Source organism: Alosa alosa, chromosome 19 (genome assembly GCF_017589495.1).
Source record: "Alosa alosa isolate M-15738 ecotype Scorff River chromosome 19, AALO_Geno_1.1, whole genome shotgun sequence".
Classification (NCBI taxonomy): Eukaryota; Metazoa; Chordata; class Actinopteri; order Clupeiformes; family Clupeidae; genus Alosa; species Alosa alosa.
Window position 1 is genome coordinate 28,627,584 of NC_063207.1, and position 24,753 is coordinate 28,652,336.

At 42.6% G+C, this 24,753-nt stretch overlaps 2 protein-coding genes across 7 annotated transcripts in view; one reads left to right on the top strand and one right to left on the bottom strand.

Moving 5' to 3' along the window:
* Window positions 1-24,673, bottom strand: part of fancm (FA complementation group M) — a 62,546-nt gene extending 37,873 nt beyond the window's left edge. For all 6 annotated transcript variants that reach the window (XR_007191901.1, XM_048228618.1, XM_048228619.1 and 3 more), the window contains exons 1-4: window positions 23,492-24,673; window positions 23,245-23,417; window positions 23,071-23,148; window positions 22,573-22,731 (exon numbers count right to left, since the gene is read on the bottom strand). Coding sequence is in view for 5 of the 6 variants with exons in the window: in XM_048228618.1 (XP_048084575.1) it covers window positions 22,573-22,731; window positions 23,071-23,148; window positions 23,245-23,417; window positions 23,492-24,149 (1,068 nt within the window). In the remaining variant the exon portion in view is untranslated. The remainder of the gene's footprint in view (window positions 1-22,572; window positions 22,732-23,070; window positions 23,149-23,244; window positions 23,418-23,491) is intronic.
* soul3 (heme-binding protein soul3) lies at window positions 2,232-15,843 on the top strand. Its single transcript, XM_048228622.1, has 5 exons — window positions 2,232-2,806; window positions 8,134-8,228; window positions 13,611-13,752; window positions 13,999-14,182; window positions 14,462-15,843. Exons 1-5 carry the CDS (start codon window positions 2,560-2,562, stop codon window positions 14,631-14,633), a joined length of 840 nt encoding a protein of 279 aa, XP_048084579.1. The 5' UTR covers window positions 2,232-2,559; the 3' UTR covers window positions 14,634-15,843.
* Window positions 24,674-24,753: the final 80 nt, after the last annotated feature.

Consider the following 24,753-nt stretch of genomic DNA (forward strand, 5'->3'; position numbering starts at 1 on the left):
AACAGTTACAGTATGTTTAAATGATTATGAATTATGGTTACGTCAATAGCCATAATTGCGATTCTTTATATGCGTTTTCAGTGTTCCAAACACAACCCTGTGGGTGGCATTTTCTTGCCAGAGTAGTAGTTCATTAATCATATGACAAAATAATGCAATGTTACAGCAGTCCAAATACCAGTTGTCTCTCAGATAATATAACCTTACACTCATACGCTTTATCAAAAGCCAAAATTAAAAAGAAGTTGTAGCACAGCCAATTCCATCAAAATAAAACCTGCCCTCCCAAAATACTTCAGGGAGAAATTGTCATATTACCATACTTCTAAGAGCGTCACGCTGCACGCGGCTTTGTAATATCTATACCTCTACAGCATCCTTTCAATGTCCAAATCCTCAACTTCATCTTCATCATTACCCGGGTACCTATGTCTAAATAGCAAGATGTCTGCATGAAACTGGAGAGGAAATCCAAACCTAAACACCCTCAGGTAAAACCTCAAGGTGTTCTTTTAGAATCAGAAATAAAATTGAGGGTAAACATTCAGATATCTGGAATTTCATGAGAAATGAGACATCAACACAGATTTTAAACAACCAAAAAAAAAGCATCCAGGCATGCTGACAAATGAAGATGAACTGAGTGACAAATGGACACACACACACACACACACACACACACACACACACACACACAAATAAACAAAAACAAACACGAGATATGAAAGTCAGTCTTATCACAGTCTAAATACAGATGATAGCACAGTCATAACAATATACACAGACAGAAATCAGAAATAACATTCCAGGAGGACATTCTATCTATATTTTCATAGTTATGCATATGATGGCGATGACACTGTGTGATGACAACTGAAACTACTGGTAGATACAATTCTGATTTCAGACTTGATGCTGATGCTCTGTTTAAAATAATCATAAAAAAAGAGTTATTAAATACATTTTCAAATAATGTACGAAAAAAAGAAGTATGTGGTAAATGTTGCCAAACAACTGTTGGCCCTGAGGGCCTTACTTCTGAGAAGCAATGCAGCTGGAAATAAAAAATAAAAAATCAGTGCAGAGCCGAGGACAGACGTCACTAACACAGTACCATATGCGGCTCAGCATGGGCTGGAATTGTACTCACTCTGCAACCAGGTGCACTGCCGGTGCCTACCATGGGCGCTTAGCTTTTTTGGCAAGGGACAAAGGTGGGTGTGTTTAGCGGTCAGAGGAAGATTAGGATTGAGATTAAAAAAGGGGAGAGATTGAGGTGTCCCGGCCCTCGCTGCAGGTAGCCACAGGCAGGCAGGGGGAACACTGGCGCAGGATCACACAGACTGATCATCAGATATGCCTTTTAACCTGCGGACTTGCTCAGGGACGTGACATTTAGGGACGCCGGAAATATTTGACAAGCAAAGAAAGTTGGGGGTGTTGGTCAGTAAACCAGTGGCGGTGGGGGTGAATGGTACACAAATGCCATAGGAAGCAGGCCTAGGCTACTGACTGACATGCTGGGTGGTCACCCCCACCCTTTATAAAAACATTTTTTTGGATTTGCATGAATCACACAAGTGACCCATTTTGGCATAACAAAAGTGAGTCTCACTTAAAAGTGACCAGTTTGCATCTCTGCATAATGTTTTAAGCAGAGAGCGAGCAGTGAGCAGAAAATGACATGCTTGGAAGATATCTCTATGGGTTTAGTTCGGGAAATATTACAACATACACTATATCACTATAGTAAATACTGTAGAAATATTGCAAAAGCAGTTCATCGGTTCTCTCATTGAGAGAATACAATAACGCCAGGGGTCGCTATTTGTGGTAGGCTACTTGGAAAAAGAACGCAACTGTATTTTTCCCCAACACAAATCTATCTATATCTAGCCTATATCTATACAGTATACCAATATTTCATATTGTTTCATATCATATCATACGGTTAATTATTATCCCAAGGCATAATATTTGTGATGGTATTTCCTTGTGTTCTTTTATTTGTTTTTAACACAAACAGACTCACTGTAGGATACTGATCACTGTACTGATCATACCATTAACATTAACATTTGGGACATTTCACAAATACCGAAGATAATATTCTTAGACAACCTGAACATGTATGTGAAGCTTTTGTGCACCTTTTCTCCCCTCTCCTCGAGAAAGGAGGGGTAAGAGTTTAGGTCACGTGGTCTCCCATCCGCTCTTATAAACATCAAGTTCAGCAGTCCACTGGAAACGTCACGTAGCCTACCGACGTGCGTCGCCGAAGTGTTGCGATTTTACACAGCAGATACAAAACAGCACCGTTGTTTAGATGTTACTTGTGCTCGCTATATACAAAATAAGAACACTGTGTAGATATCGAAATGAGAATCAACGCATGGCTGGATAGCGATCAGCTATTTTCGCCGCCTCTTCGACTACCATCACGCCTAATCGCTATATTTAGTAGCCTAATATTGTAGTCTAAACGTTATTTATTTAAGTTCAAACGCTGTGATCAGTGGCGCAATAAAACATAGAGACGAAACATTATCCGAAGAAAGTATGGACAGCGGAGGGTGTCCATTAAATGGTGGAGGGGGCGAAAGTCGCATAAACGAGGACAACAGGGGATCCCAATACGGGATGATCACACTGGAAGATCTCGAGTCTTTCTCGGAGGACCAGCTCTCCGACTCCGGGAACGGGAGTTTGGAAGAGGGCGAAACCATGGATGAGGACGAGAATAACGACAGACTGCTGCATTACTGGCAGGACGTGGCGAGAGGACATCGTGTGGAGGTTCCTGGAGGTAAACCATAAGCTAAGGGCATGGTGTTCAATCGGTGAGGTAGACGATCGGCTAAGTCACCCACGAAAAGTATTTCAGTGTTGTGGGCTGAACCAGCACAGACAGCAATGAGGCACATCTTGATGTGAGGCGTGAGTCACATATAGGGCATGACCGCGAATCCTACGTGCAACATTTTGACAACAATAACGCTGGCCGTCCCCTTGTTCATTTCCTGTTCTATCGACCGACCTACTTTCTGCTAAGCAAATGAGCAGTGATTTGAACCTTAGTTTGTACAGTGACCTGCTTTAAGCCATTCTTTTAAATGGTGTTCTTTGGTATTCTGATGTAGCAGATATACCAAGTCAGAAAATTAGTCAAATTTGTCTCTAAGCTATTGACTGTAGCCTATGTTGAATTGGGCTACTATCAAGCAAAACATGGTATAGGTCACAATGTACAGAAAACCATTCTTATTTCCACCGCTAGGTTTGGCTGATTGTGTCAACACTGTACCCCCATCATTCTGACTTCTTAACATATTTTGGTTAAGATGCTTTTTACAGAGCTTATAATATGATACCAGATTGATCACGCACCAGATATAATTGCTTTACATTGTCTGGGTGGGGGAAACTGTACCATGGATATCATTTTGCATCGACAGACAGTAAAGTAAATATGAAGCTGTTCACACAAAGATAGATGCCTCCATGACATCCATTTACAGCTATAAGCTACTGCACCAATTTATTTATTTTTTTAAATTTTAAAACATGATTTCCAGATTCCTGATTGCTTAAAACCAACTGAAGAAAGAATGGTCTGCTGGAGCCGTAGAATAATACAAAATAAAAAAATCACCAATGAAATGTAGCCATGCCAGCTTGAGTCATGGGTGGATGGGAATTAGCCAAATTGGGTTCTTCAATGCCAGGGATTCGGAAGTGGCCAGGGACAAGTGACCGAGTGTTTGGTCTGTGGCTGGGACCCGACAGGCGTCCACACGGACACGCTCCCATTTGGTCGTCTTGCCGTCTGCTCTTAGTCACGCGATGCCTAGTGTGCCTCACAAACACGCTCACATTTAAGATACTCATGCTGACACCGATGCGAAACCCTGAAAAATGCAGCTTCATTCAAGTGAGTAATGAGAGGTAAGACTAGTGTAAGAGAGCCATGTTTGCTTTCTGACAGGTGTTGAGGAGCGTCAACACACAGGCAGTTGGCACTGGCAGCGGCAAGTCAGTTGATATTACACGTTGTGTGTGATTCTGTGAAGTGACCTGGTAACAGTGTTTTACATTTGTTGTGATTCTATAAAGTTACCTTATAACAGCAATGTATGAATGTCAAGAACAAGCAATGCATACTATACTACACTATGTTTATCACTTTATCTGAACTATGATCAAAGTCATAGATAACACTTGAACCAGCTGTTTGGGTTACATCTTACCATTAGTAACCTAATAGTAGTTTGTATGTGTACCTGGAGTGTAACCTGTGATCCTAACCGTCAGCCAGTCAGAACCTCCTCGACTGTCTGACCTACTTTCCTGCATGACTCAGCCATAAGGGTGGGGTTTGGTTGTGGGGGTTGGGGTCCTGGGAATTTGAGTGCAAGTCCAACTGGTGACCTTTGACCAGATTTGCTCCACAGTCTCAGCATTCTCACATGTCTCACATTTAGGATGACTAGATTTAACAGGAGAAGAGTATAGAATGCAAAAGAACAGGGCTACCTACATGTATGTACATAGGCTCGTGCTGTGCGTAGTGCCATTCACATAGACAGTAAGTCAATCACCCAAGTCAACCTGAGTCGGTTATTTTTGCAGTGACAGACACATCAAGCAGACCAAGATGGAAATTCCCAAAAAAGGAAGAAAGAAATGTGATCCCAATTCAGCCATTATCATTGTGATTTCAAAAGGCACATTAATTTCCATGACGAAAACTACAACTTTCACACATGGCCTTAGTCCAGACACGCAGAACTCTTTGCGGCACGTCAGACTTGAAACCAAGCTGGATGGGTGTCTGGCAAGGGCAGTGAGGTGAAGGCAGAGTTGCCCCAGTCAACCTACTTTTGGAGGCTATGGAATGTGGTCTTACAGAGCACGAGTGCATCTGCGGTGTGAAAAGGTGGTGCTTCATTCCAGACCAAAGCGAGTAGAAGTGTGTGTGACTGAGTCAACATAATGTATGTGTGAACCTAGTGTGTGTGTGTGTGTGTGTGTGTGTGGGTAATATGTGTGCATGCGTGCGCATAACCCCATAATGTCTGTGTGTGTGTGTGTGTGTGTGTGTGCGGTGGGGGGGCTATGGGAGTGCAGCTGTCCCTCTGCATCCCAGTAATCTCAAGGGGGCTGGACATCCCTCTCCCTTCCACCCAAGCCGTGGCCAAACCAGCATAAGAGTTTTGTTTTCTGGGTTAATTCCCCCCCCCCCTCCTTTTTGGTTTGGGGAGGGCATGACACTTGACAGCCATGTGGCTGTGTGTTGGCCTAGGGCAGAGTGGGAGATTGCACTCTTGTTGGTTGTTGTGAAAGCTTGACACAAAATTCTGAAGTAATATTTAGAGGAACCTTCAGGCAGTACAACAATCCTTGGTCCTTTTGCTTTACTTCAAATGCTAGGCTGATAATGTCAGAAAAGCCACAGTAAAAACAAACTGAACTCAAACATCACACTTAAACTATATTGGCCTAATTACTATTACATGTATATATAAATACATACACGTTTGTTTGGATATAGGTAGTCAACAACATCTATAGGCTGTCTGATTAAAGGCTTTGACCTCACAACCCTGGGGAAGCCTCCTGCAAATATAGGTGGGGATGGGCAGACCTTTGCCTCTGAGGTGCTATCAGTTTGGAGGTTATTAGACATCACTGTATATCATCTCATACAGTATCATCCAGCCATGGCTGTTACCCAGGCTCCCAGCTGAGCCAAAACCACAGGCTAAGCACTGAGCTGGTTCAGGTCCCTCACTCAAGGAGATTAAAGCTCTCAGTGGGGGGTTGGGTAGAGAGTCACTGTCCAGCAAATCCAATTCTGAAATACTGTAGGCCAGCCACACAGTACAGTAAACCTCTTTGCTCCCACCACAACCTCCACCACCCAAAGCTTGTTTGTGAAAGGCATTTGGGGTACAAAGTCCATCGGCTACTGTAAGAACTCGTCAAAGCGGCTATTGTTGCTGCTGCAAAATTGGTGAAGCCTAATTACTGTGAGGGGCGTGGGGCCTTAATCAACTTGGTATTTGAATATCCAGGTCATAATTGTTCTTTACGAGAGTCATGTGAGTTTAAAGAAAAGAACATGGCGGAGGCAGTCTGCCAAACTTTGGCAATGAATGAAACACTGTAGGAAGCCTTTAACAGCATTAAGAGTGGTTGAAATAACATGCAGGCGTCCCTGAAGAGTGACTTATTTTCTCCCTTTTTCCATTCTATTCATTTCCATTCATTCTTTTCAACATCTCCATCTTTCATGTGTCATATGCAAGCCCCCTGAGTTAAGTAACCCCATACTGTATGATCTGCCAGGGTCAGTGTTTTGCATTTGTTGTGTCAGGCCCAAGTGAGTCATGTCGGGGAAGTGGACTTGACCATGCAACACACACAGACATGCTCAGTGCTGTCAACAAAGGGATTTGTCAGGGGTGGGCTCAGTGTAAGGTAAAGAAAAAGTCCAACCCCTGTTACATAAGAGTGGGGTCTGGCCACATGGCTAACTCCGTTATTTACAGACGCCGCATAACAACTCTCTCACTCTCTTGGTTTCTCTGTCTATCATTCGTGATAAGGCAAGACGGATCAGCGGTTTCAATTTTATTAGCCAAATTGCCTGCAGCCTGCATTAGTAGTGTGCCCTTGTCATTGTGGTTTAACGGAAGAATGTGTAACCGGTGATAAGAAACTGACATAATGATATGCATCTGTTTCAGTTTGCTCTCTTCGGCACGCACTCTTTAGCATGAATACCATTTATGTGTTACAGTTACTTCCCTAAGCACAGGAGGCAAACCAGTAGATTGAAGCCAAGTTTGAATGTGTGTATGCAGGAGTATGTGTTCGGGTATTGTCAATGTGCATGCATAGCACATAGACTTTCATTCGTGTGTGTGTGTGTGCCCTTCCCTGTACTGGCCAAAGCCAGCCCCTGTGGCAGCTACAGAAGGTGTAGGTTTACCCTGTACTCAGCAGCGTGTCTGATGGCTGTGGTTGTCCCAGATGAGTTTTCCCCTCTCTAGCCCTCCCTGTCTCCCTCTGCTGTGGCTCACCCAGCCCCAGCCCTTAACCAGACCAGGCTCACCCCGGCCCCTCTTATCAATGATTTACAGCCCTGGCTGCGGTCTCTTACCGCGTTAGCTCACCTCACTCCTGCATGCATCCGCTTTCAACAGCAACACGGCCAGTTGAGTGACACTTTAGATTTCTGCCCACTCACTTGCAATCAACCAGAATAACAATAGTCCCATTCCTTCAGTCTGGTTAACGCCACTCCACATCCTACTGAGCATTAGTGAGCAGTATAAAGTAATCCTAGCTCATCTAGTAGAGTCTACTACTGTGCTACAGTGCAGTACTTCACTATAAAAATTCAAGTTTGTACAATGTTACAGATGGAACAATTACTATTCATGTCACAGTTCACAGAGGGCATGACTTCACATGAAGTATGTGTAACTCTTGTACACTGTAAGCTGTAATATTGGATGAGATTGGGGGGTCTTGTCAGCTGGACAGAGGGAGTTGGCAAGGGAGTTGGCAAGGGCTCACGACCAGACCTGATTTGGTCAGGCAGGCTGGACAGAACTCTACGTCCTTACAAATACTGTGTAAATAGAAGAGTTCTGCACTTTGATTCCAAAAACCCTTATAGAACATTCATTAAGGGCTTGCAGGTATTCACAAGTTTGCTGCTGTGCTGAGACTCAACCAACAAAGAGCCTCTGATCTCACTTGGAAAAGGTTATATGCAGTACTAATTGTCTCTTTGGGAACAGACTACATAAGCTAAGTACAGTCAGAAAGCACTTCAGCTTCATTCACAGCAGTCTACGCAAAGATCTGACAGAGGAGAAAGTTAGGATTGCTCCAGACATTTGTTTTAAAAGCTGCAGACTGTACAAGCTTTGTTGTTCTATTCTGTAGTGGACACCCTTTTCAGCCCATCAGGAGAAGACAGCTTTGTTCAGTGTCTTTTTTTCTGTTCCATTGACCTGGTTGATATTGAATGCCATGTGGTTATGACTCCTGTAGTGTGTTATGACTGCTCATGTGTACACTGCATCCATTTTTATCATCTGCTGCTCTTTCTTCTTACAGACATGGCACAGCCAATTCAGCAGATCACCAGCAACAACAATGGTGCACACACTCGCGAGAAGGTCCCGTTCACACTCATGGGCCGAAAGGAAAAGGCAAGTACACTAACTGCACGCATACACAAATTCTCTCTCTCTCACGCACGGTACAAACACATGTACACTGGCATACATGCAAAAAGAAGTTTCAAGTTGTGTAGAGCAACTAAGATGGGAAGCAACCAACCAACATCCAACATACTAATTAGCCTATACTGACACCTAGCATCTTAGGTTGTTTTATAACCACACATTTTCTTACAAACAAACATACACACATACAGTAAAAATAAACACAAACATACACACCTACACAAAGAGACATTCTCTACAAAGTAAGGATTGACTGGGATAACACACTACCCAGTAGCATTCAATCATTGTCATGACAAACTCATCTTTGATTGTATGGACACACATCTGTTTATGGTGTTTTGCACTACACACACAAAGAGAAGGAGCTAGTCTGCTGTTTAGCTGGTTAAAAAAACAGCAGTGTTTGGGGAAGGCAGTGTGTAACCACCATCTGCTCATGTGTTTAGTCCGCTTATCAGTCACCAGATCCCTGGGAACACATCTGGCTTACCTAGTGTGTGTGTGTGTGTGTGTATGTGTGCTTTGGTGACACAACTTTAGGTCACATTAAAAAGAAACCAGTGTACACATGCAGCTCTGTAGCAGTCTTTCACATACACTGCAATCAGTGTCTCTATATCAAAACATCACTTTTATGGTCTGAGGGGTCAGCAGCCTTGTACTTTTGCCTTTCCCCCACATTTCATGTCAGTGTGGCAACTATTGCAGGTTTTACAGAATATGATTGTCTACTGATTTCACAGTCGGGGACTACATTTCCAAAGTCGTAATGAAATCAGTGAAATTAGAAGGAGTTGTGCTGTGCTTCTGTCATCTTAATCGTTTAGTGTAGTGTGGCAGTCTTGGTGGCCCAGTGATCTGCCTGAAAATACTTCTACACATCTTAACACTTTTCTTTCACCTTTCTTGTACACATGTCTAGAATGTAGACGTAGCATGAGCTAATTTGATGTTGTTATGCATATCACTCTGGGGATGTTGCACATGCAATTTTTTGCAGACTTGTAAATAGTGACCCTCCAAGATTCCCATTCTTTGTAAAGTCATAGTTTGATTAGTCTGTGATTAGTTTGTGACTATAAAATCTTTGACTTGTCTATAGATATGAGAGGGTGTCAGACTGCATTAGAAACTATGTCTTTCACAGAAAACATATCATTCTATTAGGCCCAACTGCAAACACAGTTTAGAGTAGCCAAGAGCCGTGTAATGTGACTTCCTCCTCACAGTCAGATGTGATTTTTGCACCTATACACTTTCCACCTTCCAAGGAGCACCCCTGTCCTTACTTTAAACCATGCAGATGTTACATGCAGTAAGCCAGTTAAGGTTGAGTATAAATAAAATGCTCTAATAGGCTTAGCCTAGGAGGAGCCTGTAGAGGGTTTGGGAGGTGCCCAGGGGATGGACACAGGTTACAGGAGGACTCAGTCACTCCGTCCTTGTCCCTGTTTTTCTCACGCTTTCAAAATCTTATACTCATATGACCGATTGACCGCCAACACCTCAGAACCAACAGCTCCACCCACTCACACATGTCACAAACCTACACTAATCAGTTATTTCAGAGTTTTTAAATATTTTTTTTGTAATGCCATTTTGGCAAACATACGACTGTTGGAGCCATATTTAGATATTTTGAATTTGTGATAAAAAGAGAAGGAACCTGTAAAGAAATACTATCTTTGACTATCATAATATAAATATGAATTCTGAATAAATATAATATAAATATATGATTTGACACATTATTATGAAAAGACAAAGTTATAAAAAGTTCAAATGAATTGTTATGAATCAATATGTCTGATACTTACCTTGATCATGTCAGCCAACAGAGATTGCTATGATGTACCTGCTACCTACCTGTGACATGATATTGTAGCTTCTCCTTAAAGCGTCACTATGGCACGAATATTCAACCCTTAAAGGAAGACACCACTTTTTGGGAAATTTTTGCCAATTTTTGCATCTAACCCAGCGTTTGATAAGACGGTACATACCCTTCTCCTCTCTGTGCATGCAATAACCCAGTCTGACGCTGTTAGCCTAGCTTAGCATAATTCACTGAAAGTGGGTTAGACCAGTTAGCCTATAGCTAGACTATTGCTAAAATCGCTATATAAATAAAAAAGTGACTAAAAGGGAGCTGTAGGCTAACTGGTTTAATCCCCTTCCAGTGAATTATGCTAAGCTATGCTAACAGTGTCAGGCTGGGTAATTTGTTTTTTTGTTTGTTATTGGTAAACCAGAGTTTGAAATTGAATTAATTATGTTTCTGTTATTTAAACTCATCTCTCTGCGTGCTTATTAAGGGCTGAGTGTCAGAAGACAAGACTATATGGAATATTTTAAGCAGGAATAGCCATCGCAATAGTCAGAAAACTACACCAGGAATTGATGAGTTACAAAGGACTAAATGGATCATCTGGCAAGGAATGTTGAAGCTTTGCTGTTTAATGCTGAAGTGGAAGGACGCGATTGATTGAATAAAGAAACAACGCATCGGTTGTGAGTACTGGAAATTTAACTTTAATCAATGAAAGCAACCAATAGGAATGCAACGCAAATAGTGAAGCAACACATTACCAGTGGACTGAAATTGCGAGTTTTAACACTTAAAAGAATCTACAAAGATAATTGTGACCTAAAATTACTCTTCTTGTACAAGGTGGAAACGTTGAATATGTAGATGAGTGCATGAAGACATAATTACTTGGTCATGATTTTAAAAATGTGCAGAATGCAGTGCAAGAACTCCTATCAGAGGAAGAAAAGGAGAATGACGACATAGATTGGTACAAGCCTCGATTGATGAATTTCAATGACTTCATGAAAGAAGTTGAAAAATGGAAGAAGGAAGTCGAAAGGGTCAGTGTCATTTAAGGCCTCTTCTGCGGCTTAAATAGCTGCCGCTAAGAAGGCCGCTCTAAAGGCTTGCTCAAAAGCTTTACCAGCCAACCGCCTTACAGATGGAGGAAGCCACTTCAAAATTAAAGACAGAACAGGCAGAACTGCAAACACAAATAGCTGCTGCAGATGCAACAATTAAAGCGTGATTATTATTAAACGTTGAACGACAGGCTGACGCTAATGCCTATTATGAAGCAGGCAAAGCAGAAAATGCTTAATGACACCTCAGCCATAAAATTAGCTCCTATGGCTACAGTTCCTAAGACTGCACGTCAGAGAGCAGTAAGGCACATGCATAGTGGCTCTTGAGCTGCCGCAAGTTCATCTAGCCCACAGGTGAAGACCAGTAGGCCTAATTGCTCTTCCAAAAGCTTTAGTCTAATGGTCCAAAAGCAATTTGCTGATCTTATGATTATGCAACAAAATCTTTCCCTATTGCTTAGGAGATATGTGCAAGTGTTTGATGGTGCCCCACTGCCTGAACAAACGGTCATTCAAGCTTTTAAATACCTGATAGAGGACAAGAATACTGGACAGCCGGTAAAGTTGATGACGGGAAATCACTTCACTTTGTACCTAAGTGAATATTGCAATGCAATGCAAGCCCTGGGATACATGGATGAACTGGACATTGCATCAGAATTTAAATTGATCGTATCCAAGCTTCTGTACAAGCACTTTGAAAGATGACAGACAACAGCTTAGGAGTCAGTCCAAAGAACAAACACATGTTAGATTCACACATCTTTTAGAATTTTTGGAATCTCAATCCAGTATGTTACTGCATCCAGAGTTTGAAGACATTAAATATCATACCCCTAATAAAGATGCAGTCTCAAAACGCAGAATTACTGGTGTGACGACACCAGTTCCCACCATGATAGATAGATAGATAGATACTTTATTGATCCCCAGGGGAAATTCAAGAACATGACATGACATCTAAAGTACATGTTGCTGTTTTGGCCTTATGTAGTCATGCCGAATTAAAGTTGCCAAGGAAGCAAGATCATCAAAACATCATCTTTCTTGATCGGCCACTTTCTGTACTGAAAAGCTTGTGATCCAGCTGAATGCCAAAGGACGCATAAATGCAATCCTTTTGCGAACAATGAGGCAGGAAAGACCTGTTACGAATGTACCATACCATGGTGTTTACCACAAGCAAAAAGTGCTGCTTTGAAGTCGGAAAGACAAAGTTCTTAATTCAGCCTCCGAACTGAAAGATGAGCAACACGGCTTAAATGCAGAGAACTTGGATAAGGCAGAAGTCAATCATTCTCTACAAACAACTCCTTTCACTCTCATAAGAAAGGCAAAGGTGTATCAACAGACTCTGTTTGCTCCTGGAAGCTGACAAGTCAGCTGAAGAGCGTGACTGTCAGACTCTGAGGACCTACCAATATGCACGCATTCACAAATTGACAAACATGCACATGTCACTGCATGCTCACACACATCAGCACATATCTTTGCATACAATTTGCACCACATTCACACTCAATGATCCTTAACATCCACGGACTCCTCGTTGTGACACCACATTCACACCTACTGGACCCTTCCATTAGACACATGCAACTTTGGGGATGATGGGGAATGTAAAAAATAAAAAGTAAAAACACAACATGACAAATGTGTTCTCACATTGATGAATGTTGTGATGTTGGATGATGACTGATAATTGCAATGTGATGAAGTTTGTATTTGGTCTTGTATTCTGGCTCTGTTGAATTTCATTTTGGTAATTTATCTGCTATGGCATTAACAATTAGGGGCCAGTATGTTGGAGCCATATCTGTGAGAAGAAAATAAGAAACCTACAAAGAAATACTATGTTTGATTATAAGATTGATTTGATACATTATTATAAAATGACACATGAAGTTATGAAAATTGTATATGAATTGTCAATATGTCTAATAATTAATTTGATCACGCCAGCCAATAGAGATTGTTATGTCGTACCTGCCACCTTGCTGTCACATAATATCGTAGCTTAACACCTAAATAAGGTGATTTGAATTGCTTGTTGGCAGATTAGGCGGTGCCACAGCTTTCCGACCGCATTATGTCACCTTTTGAACCATTTGTAGCATCTGCATATCATTTTGAATGTTTATCTTTTTTATTCTGAAAATATTCCCTGTTTTTGTTTCTGGTAAGTAAACCAGAGTTTGTAGTTTAATAAAATTATATTTCTGTTAAACTTCTGTTTAAACTGATCTCTCAATGTGTGCTTATTAAGGGATGTGTGTTGGGAGACTCCCAACTAACCACAGGTGGCTATATGGAATATTTTAAACTCGAATAGCCATGACATAGACAATATGTTGAGATTAATAGGTGGGGCGTAGACTAGGCCTATAATTGTGTGTTTGTCTGTGTGTGTGTGTGTGTGTGTGTGTATGTGTATGTGTGTTCTGACAGTGTGGGGACGTGCACTATGAGAAGCGCCACTATGAGAAAGCCCATTGGGCCTGCATCACAGTCTCCGAGGAAACGTATGAGCAGAGCATCTGCTACGGCTTCATGAGGATCATGAGATACATCTGCCAGCAAAACTCAGCAGGTACGCACCCCTATACATATTTTTCCAGAACACACATTAGCTAACTGTGAGGTATTTCACAATGTGTCAGGGTAAATGCATTTATTACCAATTAGGCTAATGTAACAGACTGCAAATAATGCAGTCTGCAGAATGATTTAGAACATGTCCTAAGGGGGCACTGTAACACAACTGGTTACAGCGCCCATACCACATTCGAGTTCATGTGCCCACTTTTTCAATTGGTCAATCCCATCCTCCCCACAGGTAACTACCTGGGCATGACGCTGCCCATTGTGACTGTGGTGCACACAGACGAGATGCGCAGGGACCTGATGCGCGCTGTAACTGTGGCCTACTACCTGCCCGACCAGCACCAGGCCCAACCTCCACAGCCTCATGACGCGGACATAGTCATTGAGGAGTGGCCCGCCGCCATCATCTACTCCAGGTGGGGGGATGACACTGGCATCACCCAGGCATTAACATTTCACCAACCAGCATACAATTAAACCCACTTAAAACATAAAGGGCATTAAAAACTGGCCTACTAGGTCATATGTATAGTATACATGCAGTGTCTTATCTCAAACCAGTTCAGTGTCTATTGTGTTTTGCTTTGCCCTGTAGTTCTGCCAATCGTGCTGAATGCAACTCCTTCTTTGTGCAATAACTGCATAGTTATGTTTTCTTCTTGCTTAATTTAAAAAAAATTCTGTCCCTCTACTAGACCTTTCACTGGGGCAACTAATGAAGTAACGATTGTTAACGAAATCCAGGCCCTGTCAGAGGTGCTGGATACACCTGGCGACTGTGTCAACGACACCTTCATCATTGCCGGATACACCAACCCTGCTCACGCCAACCGACAAAACGAGATCTGGTTCCTGGAGAGGCGCTGAATGCCTCGGTTTTGAAAAGTTAATGGACCACTCTCCCTTTTCTGAGTCCCGCTAACCTTCAGAGACAAACTTCACTTAAGTCCAGTCCAAAACCGACCCGTTTTATCCCATCACACTCCCTTCATCAGTCCCTACTCACCAACCTTACAAAGGCACACCTTGACCGTCCTCAATCCCATTAGGAGGGAGTTCTGGGCCAGGGGTGCTGTGGTGGGATGGGGCCTGGGAATGGGCTTCAATTACCCTCATGGGATGGGATTTCCAGCCCAGTGCTAGTCTACAGCCTTAGGGCCAAGAGAGACTTCATGTAATCACACAGTTTCTCATTAGCACAGCGTCTCTGTTGTCCAAGCTACCCACAGCCTCAACTCTGATATAAAACACCCCATCCCCACGCCCTCAGAAAGTCTACAGATAAAAAAAAGACAAGGGACGACTTTTGTTCAGAGAGGATGACATTTTGCTAGGGCCATGGGAAAAAAGTGACACTCTATAGTGAATCTTAAAAAGAATGCTACATTGAGGCTTGCCTTTGTCTCTGTTACAGTCATAAGAAAAATATTTCTTAGAGAATAACAAAATTTAGACAAATACTCTGGAAGGGGTTGGAGGGGATTATTACAAGTACTATCCAGTGTAACAACTACTACTTGGTGACTGGTTTCTGTAGGATGACAGAAAGCACAGATGGTGATTGAAAGGTAACAAACCTGGTCAATTTCAGCAGCACTCATCAAGTACAACCACCCCAAGTCCTCATGCACAACTTTAGACACTTAAACCAGTTGAATGTATGAACACTCTCTCACGCAGATACATGTAAACTCATAGAGTAACAGTGACCTCTTATTCTGCCAACCTGAAAATCACTGCATCACTACACAACCAAATATTCAAATTCTCACTTTCTTCCTGTATGACAATCAAGCATGCCTTTTCCGCATGCCGCATTTTCTCGCTCTTAATTCTCTAAGCCATGCTGTGAACATACTGTCCCACACACACACCACACGAACATACACACTCTAACACAGTTTCTGATATACCTCTATCAATCTATTTCTGACCTTGTGTCAGTGTTGACAGTGAGAAAGCACTTCTTGCCAGCTAACTTTGGCAACACTCCGCGACCTAGTAGGAGCAGTAATATGCTTGTTTGAATGAGAGTATGTAGAACTAACGTAGAATGAGAGATATATATATATATATATATATATATATATATATATATATATATATATATATATATATATATATGAGGGAGAGAGAGAGAGAGAATAGTGCTATTTTTGTTAACTATTTTTGAAGAAAAAAATATTACATAAGGAAAGTATAATGATTCTTTGGTGTTTGTTTTCTTTCCTCTACATTTCACTCTAATGTTTTAGAGGTGTGACAAATTCTAACGAATTCTACAGCAGTTTATAGGAAATCATTTTCTATCTCTTCTAAGTCTTTCTTTTTATTTAATAAAATTGACGATAAAAGAGAAGTAAAATTATATGTGCTGATGTAATTGGGTTGGTGTGTCTTTGCACTGTGAGACTGTTTATCCTTATAGAAACCTTGTTGCTTAAAAATGTCATTGGCAAAATGTTGCGTTGTTTGGTTTTGTTCACTTTCTTCGCAGTTTGGTTTTGTTTGCTTTCTTCGCAGTAGTTTGTTCAAAATCATTTGCCAAATCAATAGGTGGACACTCAAGTAACTCCTCACAACCTCATCTTGATCTCCAGCAACTGATGATCCATGCTATTGCCCGAAGAACATAGCTCCTGTTGCCATTCTACTCTCTAAGTCTGTGTTGAACAAGAGCAGCCTGACGTTGCAAGCTGTCGCAGTCAGTAACAGGATTTTAAACTGAGGGTCGTGCAGGATTCCCTGCAATGTGACTGAGGGCATTTCCAAGTGTATTTTCAGGACTACGCTACTACTACTGCTACAGATCTGGTTATCTGGGATCATTAAGCTAAACACATTGTTGGTTGTTGATTTTTTTTCCCCCCAAAGTGTTTTGTAAAAGTGGGTTGTATAGTATCCAAGTCTGGAATGCATCAATTAAGAGCTACAGTGGATTTATTGATTATTTTGTTAATGTTCAGTTCCTTTCTATAAAAAAAATAAAAATAAATATGATCATAAACGATATCAAGATTTTCTTGTATGCCATTCAAATGAAGTCATTCTATGCTCAATCCTCCCTGAGACTTTTTCGAGGTAGAAACCAACCAATTTTATAATTACATTACATTACATTTGGCTGACGCTTTTTTAACCAAAGCGACTAACAACATGGTAAACAGTAAGTTTTAGAACAATTCTCACAATTTTAGGACAGTTTAAAAAAACATTAGAGTACAGTAAGAATAAGTGCGTCGGTGAGTGCAGTTTTTAACAGTTACTTGTCAGTTTAAAACGGCTGGTGAGTGCTAGGATCAGTAAGACTTGTTGTAAGTGTTGCTATGAGAGTAGATGTTCTCTAAAGAGCTGGGTCTTCAGGAGTTTTTGAAAGTGGAAAAGGATGTCCCTGCCCTTGTAGGAACTGGCAGTGTGTTCCACCAACGAGGAACAACAGATGAGAAAAGTTTGGATTGGCTTGAGCGTACCCGGTGGTAGAGCTAGGCGTGGATTAGATCAGAGGGCGCAGCCGGTCTGGAGGTAGTGTAAGTCTGTATGAGGGCATTCAAGTAGGTGGGAGCAGAACCGGAGACTACTTTGTAGGCAAGCGTTAGAGACTTGAATTTGATGCAGGCCGCCATAGGTAGCCAGTGTAGCTGGATGAGCAGCGGGTAACATGTGCCCTTTTGGGTTGGTTGTAGACCAGGCGCCGCCGCCGCATTCTGGATCATCTGAAGTGGTTTCACTGCGCAGGCTGGGAGACCTGTCAGGAGGGCATTGCAGTAGTCAGTGCGTGAGATGACTATTGCCTGAACCAGAAGTTGGGTAGCATCTTGAGTCAAGTAAGTCCTGATTTTCCGTATGTTGTAGAGTGCTTAAACGGCATGACCGGGCGACTGAGGCAACATGATCTGAGAAGTTTAGTTGGTTGTCGAGAACAACTCCTAGATTTCTTGCAGTCCTGGTCGGTGAAACAGACAGGGAGTCAAATTGATGTTGATGTAAATTGTGGTGTATGGTAGGTTTAGCTGGGATGACCAGCAGTTCAGTCTTTGAGAGGTTCAGCTGGAGGTGGTGTGCCTTCATCCATGTAGCTATGTCTGAAAGGCAATCCGAGATCCGTGCTGAAACCAGGGGTCGTCAGGTGGAAAGGACAGATAGAGCTGTGTGTCGTCTGCATAGCAGTGGTATGAGAAGCCGTGCGAACGGATAATCTGTCCCAAGGAGGTGGTGTAGATAGCAAAGAGGAGGGGCCCAGCACTGAGCCCTGGGGACCCTGTGGTGAGATGGTGAGGTGCAGATAGCTGACCAAGCCATGATACGTTAAACGGCGTCCTGTGAGGTAGGATTCAAACCAGGAGAGAGCTGAACCGGAGATTCCCATGTCAGCGAGTATAGAGAGAAGGATACGGTGATTAACCGTGTCAAAGGCAACCCGATAAGTCAAGCAGAATGAGTACTGATGACCGGCGGTCAGCCCTGGCTTCTTTAAGGCTTCTGTTACAGACAGCAGAGCCGTTTGGTAGAGTGGCCGCTTTTGAACCCAGACTGATTTGGATCCAGAAGGTTGTTCTGTGAAAGGAAGTCAGAGACCTGTTTGGAGACTGCTTTCGTTCAATGCCTTTGGATAGGAAAGGCAGTAGTGAGACAGGGCGGTAGTTCTCGACTTGAGCAGGGTTGAGAGAAGCTTTCTTAAGTAACGGTGTTACCCGGCCATTTTGAGCGCTGTTGGAAATGTGCGGAGGTTAGCGAGGCATTGATCACATGTGTGATAGCTGGGCGATGGTCGGGCTGATGGACTGAAGTAGGCTCGTGGGTATAGGGTCCAGCGAGCATGTGGTAGGACGGCTGCATGTCAGAAGTCTGGACACTTCACTCTTGGAGAGGTGAATGCTGAAAAAGATGTTCCAGCAGTCCCTAGAGGTTGTAGGAGTCGCGGTATCTGAGTCAGATCGTTGAGTGGGCATGTAGAGAATTGACTGCTGATTGCCGCCACTTTGTTTGTAAAAAAATGAGGCGAGGGTATCTGCAGTAAGGCTAGATGGAGGAGGAGGCAGCTGAGGGTTGAGTAGCGATTTGAAGGTTGAGAAAAGTTTTCGAAAGTGTCTGTAGCTGTTGATTTTGTCATGGTAGAAAGCAGTCTTAGCAGCAGTGATGCTGGCTGAGAAGGAGGTCAGGAGTGTCTGGTAGTTTTTGAGGTCGTCAGCTAGTTTGGATTTGTGCCATTTCCTCTCCGCGGCTCTGAGTTTGGTGCGCTGCGATCGGAGGGTATCATTTAGCCATGGATGCATGGATAATGCAAGTAAACACGCATATTGGCACAGTGGGCGAGCCTGAATGAAGTCCTCCTGTGTCAGTGTGTAGGCCTAGTCTATAAATAACCCCTCTTCACTGCCACAACTGGGCCACACATTGTAAGGGATAACGGCCGCCGAGGTGTCCTGTTATACGGAATAATGGACGAGGGCGAGTGGCAAAAAAGTCCCCGATGCGCAGCCTCCGCCGGAGTCCATTAATTCCGTATAACTGGACACACCTCGAAGGCCGTTGTCCCGCTTAACACCCGGTTGCCACTGTAAAGCAAAGGAAACACACGGTTTCGTTTAAAAAGAAGCTCAAGTTCAGCTTGTTGTACAACTTCCATTGGCCCTATACCACGACACAGTGAACACACAGTGAGGTGAAGCACACACTAATCCCGGCGCAGTGAGCTGGGTTTGAACCGGCAACCCTCCGGTTACAAGCCCGGAACCCTAACCAGTAGGCCACGGCTGCCCCTACAAAGTTAGCTTGTTTACAGTTGATTCCATTGTTGCGATGCCTGCAACCGTAGTCCTACTATGGTTGTTATAGTTACCATTCATAAGCATTGATATGGAACGGTGTCCTGTTATTCAGAATTAATAGCCACCCCACCAGCCAATCAGAAAAGAGTATTTCTTCTCTCCGGGTGATAAGGACCAATCACATCCCGTTATGTTTAGGCTGAATGACAAGTTACAATATATACCAGTGTTTTCTATGTATTTCTATTAAATGTTCAGTTGCAAGTCAAACTTACAAATTATATGTCACAAGCACTTTTGTTGACTGAAAAAAAAAAAAAATACATGCAAAGGCAGGGTTTTCTTCAGTGTTAATATGTACACTACCTGTCAAAAGTTTGGGGTCACTTAAAATGTTCTATTCCACTCCATTATAGACAGAATACCTATAGATAGAGATCATGTGCATTGTTGTTGTTTTTTTTTTTTCAGGGCAGCAGTTTTCAGATTACATTATGTGATTACATAATTACAAAAGAATTCTCGACTGTTGTAGAAAGAAATGGCCGATGCATTTAATGCAATATCAGCCGATGGCTTTAATGCAATATCTACATTGCCCATTATCAGCAACCATTCATCCAATGTTCCAAAGGCACATTGTGTTTACTAATCTGATATCAATTTAAAAGGATAACTGAGAAAACATTGGAGAACCCTTTTGCAATTATGTAAGCACATAATGTAATCTGAAAACTGCTGCCTTGATTAACAAAACAATGCAACTGATCTCAGCTGGTATTCTGTCTATAATGGAGTGGAATAGAAATTTCTAAGTGACCCCAAACCTTTGACTGGTGTAGATGCAAAACATGCAAATGAAAAAATATATAAAAGTCCTTTTCTGAGTCAGAGTTTAGGAAGTGCCTGCAGCTACTTTCTAAACATCCAAAAATATGCTAAATGTGCTCGGGGTAGTGTACACACATTCATACACACACACACACACTTGGAGCAGCAGCAAAACAGTCTTCTATAACATGTAGGCTATTGCCTAGTGACAAACACAATAGACCTTAGCAGAGCTATCTATGGTGTGCAAAAGCAGCAAGCACCAAATTACCACATGCTCAGAGCAATTTAAAAGACAGCCTGAGTGGGTGATTATAATTATGAGTGATAACAACATCAAAGAAATTGTAGTTTGTAGGAGACACTTGGTTACCCTGATACAAACATAGGACACCTTTTGACTGGAGAGCCCACTTTGAAATATCTTAATAATTGTTGATAATCTTTTCACAAACAAAGCAGGCACCCTCACACTTATGTGGGGTAACTAATATCGTTGACAGAAAATATTACACCTTATTGATACCATAGTGATGCTATATTCCCTACCGCCAGGTCAGCACAGCCAGAGAAAGATGCCTCACAAATCAGCACAGCAACTTCTCAGGCATGCGTAGTCCCACTGCTTTCATTTTAATGTGGTAGATGTATCAAAACACTGGTGCTGAAAGTGGACCAAAAGTGTAGCAGTTGAATTCTTCTAATCTCTCTGACCTACTATAAGTGTATGTGTTTGGATTTATATTACAGGTAAGTTTCATAAGGTAACACAGACGGCATGTCAAAAGTCTCCTTTCCATGTACACTGTTCTGGAGGGATCGTTAACAATCTGCTAGCTTAGTTCGTGTCTCAATAGCAGGATGGATTCTGCATGTAGTCTTTATCTAGCCTATGTGTGCCAGAGGCGGTGTGGACAGGTGCCAGAGTAACCTAAGCTAAAGGAGAAGATCTGTGTCTATCCCCCGGTTGGATATTTGGTTGTCTTTTGGCCATGATACACACACCAAAACATGGTCACAGACACCTGCTAGGGACAAACAGTCCGATACAAATTGACAATCACACTGGAATCAGTCACAATAGTACATAATGAAGTTGGCCTTTTAATAAACACTATGTCCAAGATCCTTGATTACTCCGCTTCATTCCTCTCTGACAATGTCTTCCAGTTACATGGGCCTGTGGCATGCGATTTACACAATGGCATGCCACAGTTAGTTTGTCTCTGATTAGATGGAGGGTGGCGGGGCTGTTATCCCTGGTTATCCCTTGTTTAGACTGAGGGATAAACACTGACTGGGGCGCTGACTTGGCCACACAGGTGACCCAAAGCATGCCTGTTCAGTTCCCAACTTCCTTTATTGTCTGTCTGATTAAGACAGAGGTCAGCATGGGTGCACTCTCCTTGAGTAAGCTGATGTGCCCTGAAGTTGGCAGGCTAGTGTGGTGGGGGAGTGGGGGGTTTTGGCACGACCATTGCAGCATTCCAACTCTTCAGTGGCTCGCGAGAGATTAGTCTGAGAGCCTGCCTGTGTGTGTGTGTGTGTGTGTGTGTGTGTGGAGATGGGGAGGGACTTAGTTTTCCCTAATGAGCTCATTTGTGAAGTGCAAGGGCTGGGAGTACTACTCTCCAGGGAGCCAGGACTATTTATGATGTGCACAATGCTTTAAGGTGACTGTGGGGATTGGGATTGTAACACCACTTGTAATTGGATGCAATGAATTTGCTTAAGGCAGGATGTCCATAAGCTCACTAAGCTGTTGCTGGCTTTTGATGGCAGTGGTGTTGAATTAATCAATATATGTTAATATGTTGCATAGTTTTATCAGTTGCAGCCATAATTCTGACAGGTCTGATCGTCTCTAAATCTCAAATATTGAAATACATGACACGGAGTGCATACCTCTGCCTCAGTAGACATTGCACTGCTCAAAATGATCACACGGTGGCAGCACAATCACAAAAGAAAAGAGAACATTTTGTCTCATTTGCTAAAAGCTCAACAGCTCCACCTAGCACCCCTTCTTTGAACATTTGATACCAAGCTGTAGATCTACCGAAGATAGCAGCCTATTATATACAGCTCTGATTTGATAAGACCAACAGGGCAAGCAAATAAGCAATTGGGCAGCAGAATGAGGAAATTAATGAATGACACTTATTAGGGAAACAGAATCAGATCCAAGAGTCCTCAGAGTGTCCTACCAGTAGATAGCGTGTCTGGTATGCCTTCAAGGACTCCCCAAGTGGGACCACCACCTTGTCCAGGCTGCGCTGATGAGAGTGGGCCTGGATGTCTGGACTCTCCTCCGATCGCAACTCAATGTGAGAGATGAGCAGGTTGGAGATGACCTGCTGAACTGCCTATGTAGACATACCAAAGTGAGCTGTAATACACTGATTTATGTCTGCTTTAGTTTATGGCCTTTATTGTGTTTTCCTTATATGTTATGGATGCCATTGTTAAGTTAACAAGTACAATTGCTTTAGTGTTGATGTCACAGCCTATGTATTCAGAAAAAAAATACATGTTAACACACAAATTTAAGATATCATCATGTTATAAAACAATAATTTTAATCCAAACAAAAACTACCGATTCACAATAGGTGATGCTGGGAACATGGAAGGAGAAGGAGAGTTTCTGCAGTCTATTGACACACTCTCTCACACGCATTCACACACAGCTGCAGACTTGCTTACCTTCATGTCCCCTCCAGGGGTTGCACTGAGAGCCAGCACACGGAAATGGCGTGCCTGGTTTCCCAACTCCCTCACAACCTGCACAAAAACAGTCATTGTCTTTTTAACTTGAAATATTGCATTGAGCAACTAATATACATTTTACTCCATGGCATCTGGTTTGTTGTGGTGTACCTGACAGTAGGCATGGTTTCCTGAGGCTTTGTGGGCTTCGTCAATCACCACACACTTGACCTGGGTGGCAGGACAGGTATTCCTTGACAGGTCATTCACCATCACTTGTGGCGTCAAAAAGAAAACCCTCTTCAACCGCCACAGCTCCCGTCTCTGCTGTGCAGGTGTGCTTCCTGGGAGATATCAACTTAAGATGTTATGGTGAAAAACGTTTTTTTAATGCATGCAATTAATCTCTTGATCTTACCTGTCAGTTCTGCCATGTGTTCCTGGGGGATGCCCATGACCTTGTAGCAGGCTTCAATTTGCTGAGCAACGAGGGGTTTGGTGGGAGCCATGAAAACGATTTTTCCATATGGGTACCAGCGGTAGAAATTGTACATAACCACCGAGGCAATAAACGTCTTCCCCAGACCAGTTGGCAGACAGACCAGTGTGTTTTGAAAGAGTGATGCCTCCGATATTTTCAGCTGGTAATCTCTAATCGGGTAGTTGGTGGGATAAATCCATACTTTGCCAGAAGAGATGTCAAAACCAGGCAAGTCCGAAGATAACGCACTGGGAACAACAGCTGTGTCGCTAGTCTGGATGTCATACTGGCCATCGATACTCTCAAGAGATTTTTCAGCCTCATACACAGCCACTAACATCAACTCATCATCGTCTTCTGCCTCTGCTACATTTGAGGTACAGCTGGCAGTTGATCCTTGACCAATCCCACCCCAAAGAGATTTACGAAGAGGTAGAGAATTGTCGCCTTCCTGTTTCGTTACTTTCTGCGAATTTTTATTTTGATTTACCTTCCGCCGCCCGGGGTTCTTCTTCCCGACTTCATTTGGGGCTACTTTATGCGGTACACTGGCACCCCATGTCTGAAATAAAGTTTTTTGATTTGCACCACTCATTTTACCTGCTTGTTACATATGACATAAAATACTCGATATCGGTGGTCATCCTGGTCTCCTTTCAGTCACAAGCTTGCGGGTTGACGTGACAACCTAAATATATTTAGCAGCTAACGGTAAATTAACGAAAATAATGGAGACGAAAGCTTTTCCAATGCGTAGTCGTGACTGACAGTTAGATTCTAACAAACAAAACGCCTACGTTACCCGATGATGCTCAGCTATCTGGTTGGCTAGCCTAGTAGACACCACAAAAGTGTTACAAAACATAGTTCTAGCAAAGGCTCCGCCTTAACAATCTTTGGTTCTAGCTAGCAAATACTAGCATTGTCTAGCTTGCTGGCAAACGTCCTTTTCAAATTTGTCGTTGTTGGAAATTAACTAACAAATTAAATTGTTAGAAGCCTCTAATCCGACGTAAACTTAAAAGTGTATATACTTTCGTTAATGTAAAGATGAAAACGTGAATAGGAAAAGGGTTTAAAATGTTCTACTACTCAAGATGCCGTCGCTGATGTCAAATATGCCGCTGTCGCATGCATCATAGGTCAGCGACAAGAATACGTAACTGAGCATGTTCGGTAACGTCGGTTGGCGCTGAACT

What these genes read in the sequence shown, in the direction of transcription:
- soul3 (XM_048228622.1), top strand. Translation starts at nt 2,560, where the DNA reads ATGGACAGCGGAGGGTGTCCATTAAATGGTGGAGGGGGCGAAAGTCGC. An exon ending in CTGCCAGCAAAACTCAGCAG is followed by an intron (nt 13,753 to 13,998) that starts GTACGCACCCCT and finishes TCCTCCCCACAG; the next exon opens with GTAACTACCTGGGCATGACG. An exon ending in GCCGCCATCATCTACTCCAG is followed by an intron (nt 14,183 to 14,461) that starts GTGGGGGGATGA and finishes TCCCTCTACTAG; the next exon opens with ACCTTTCACTGGGGCAACTA.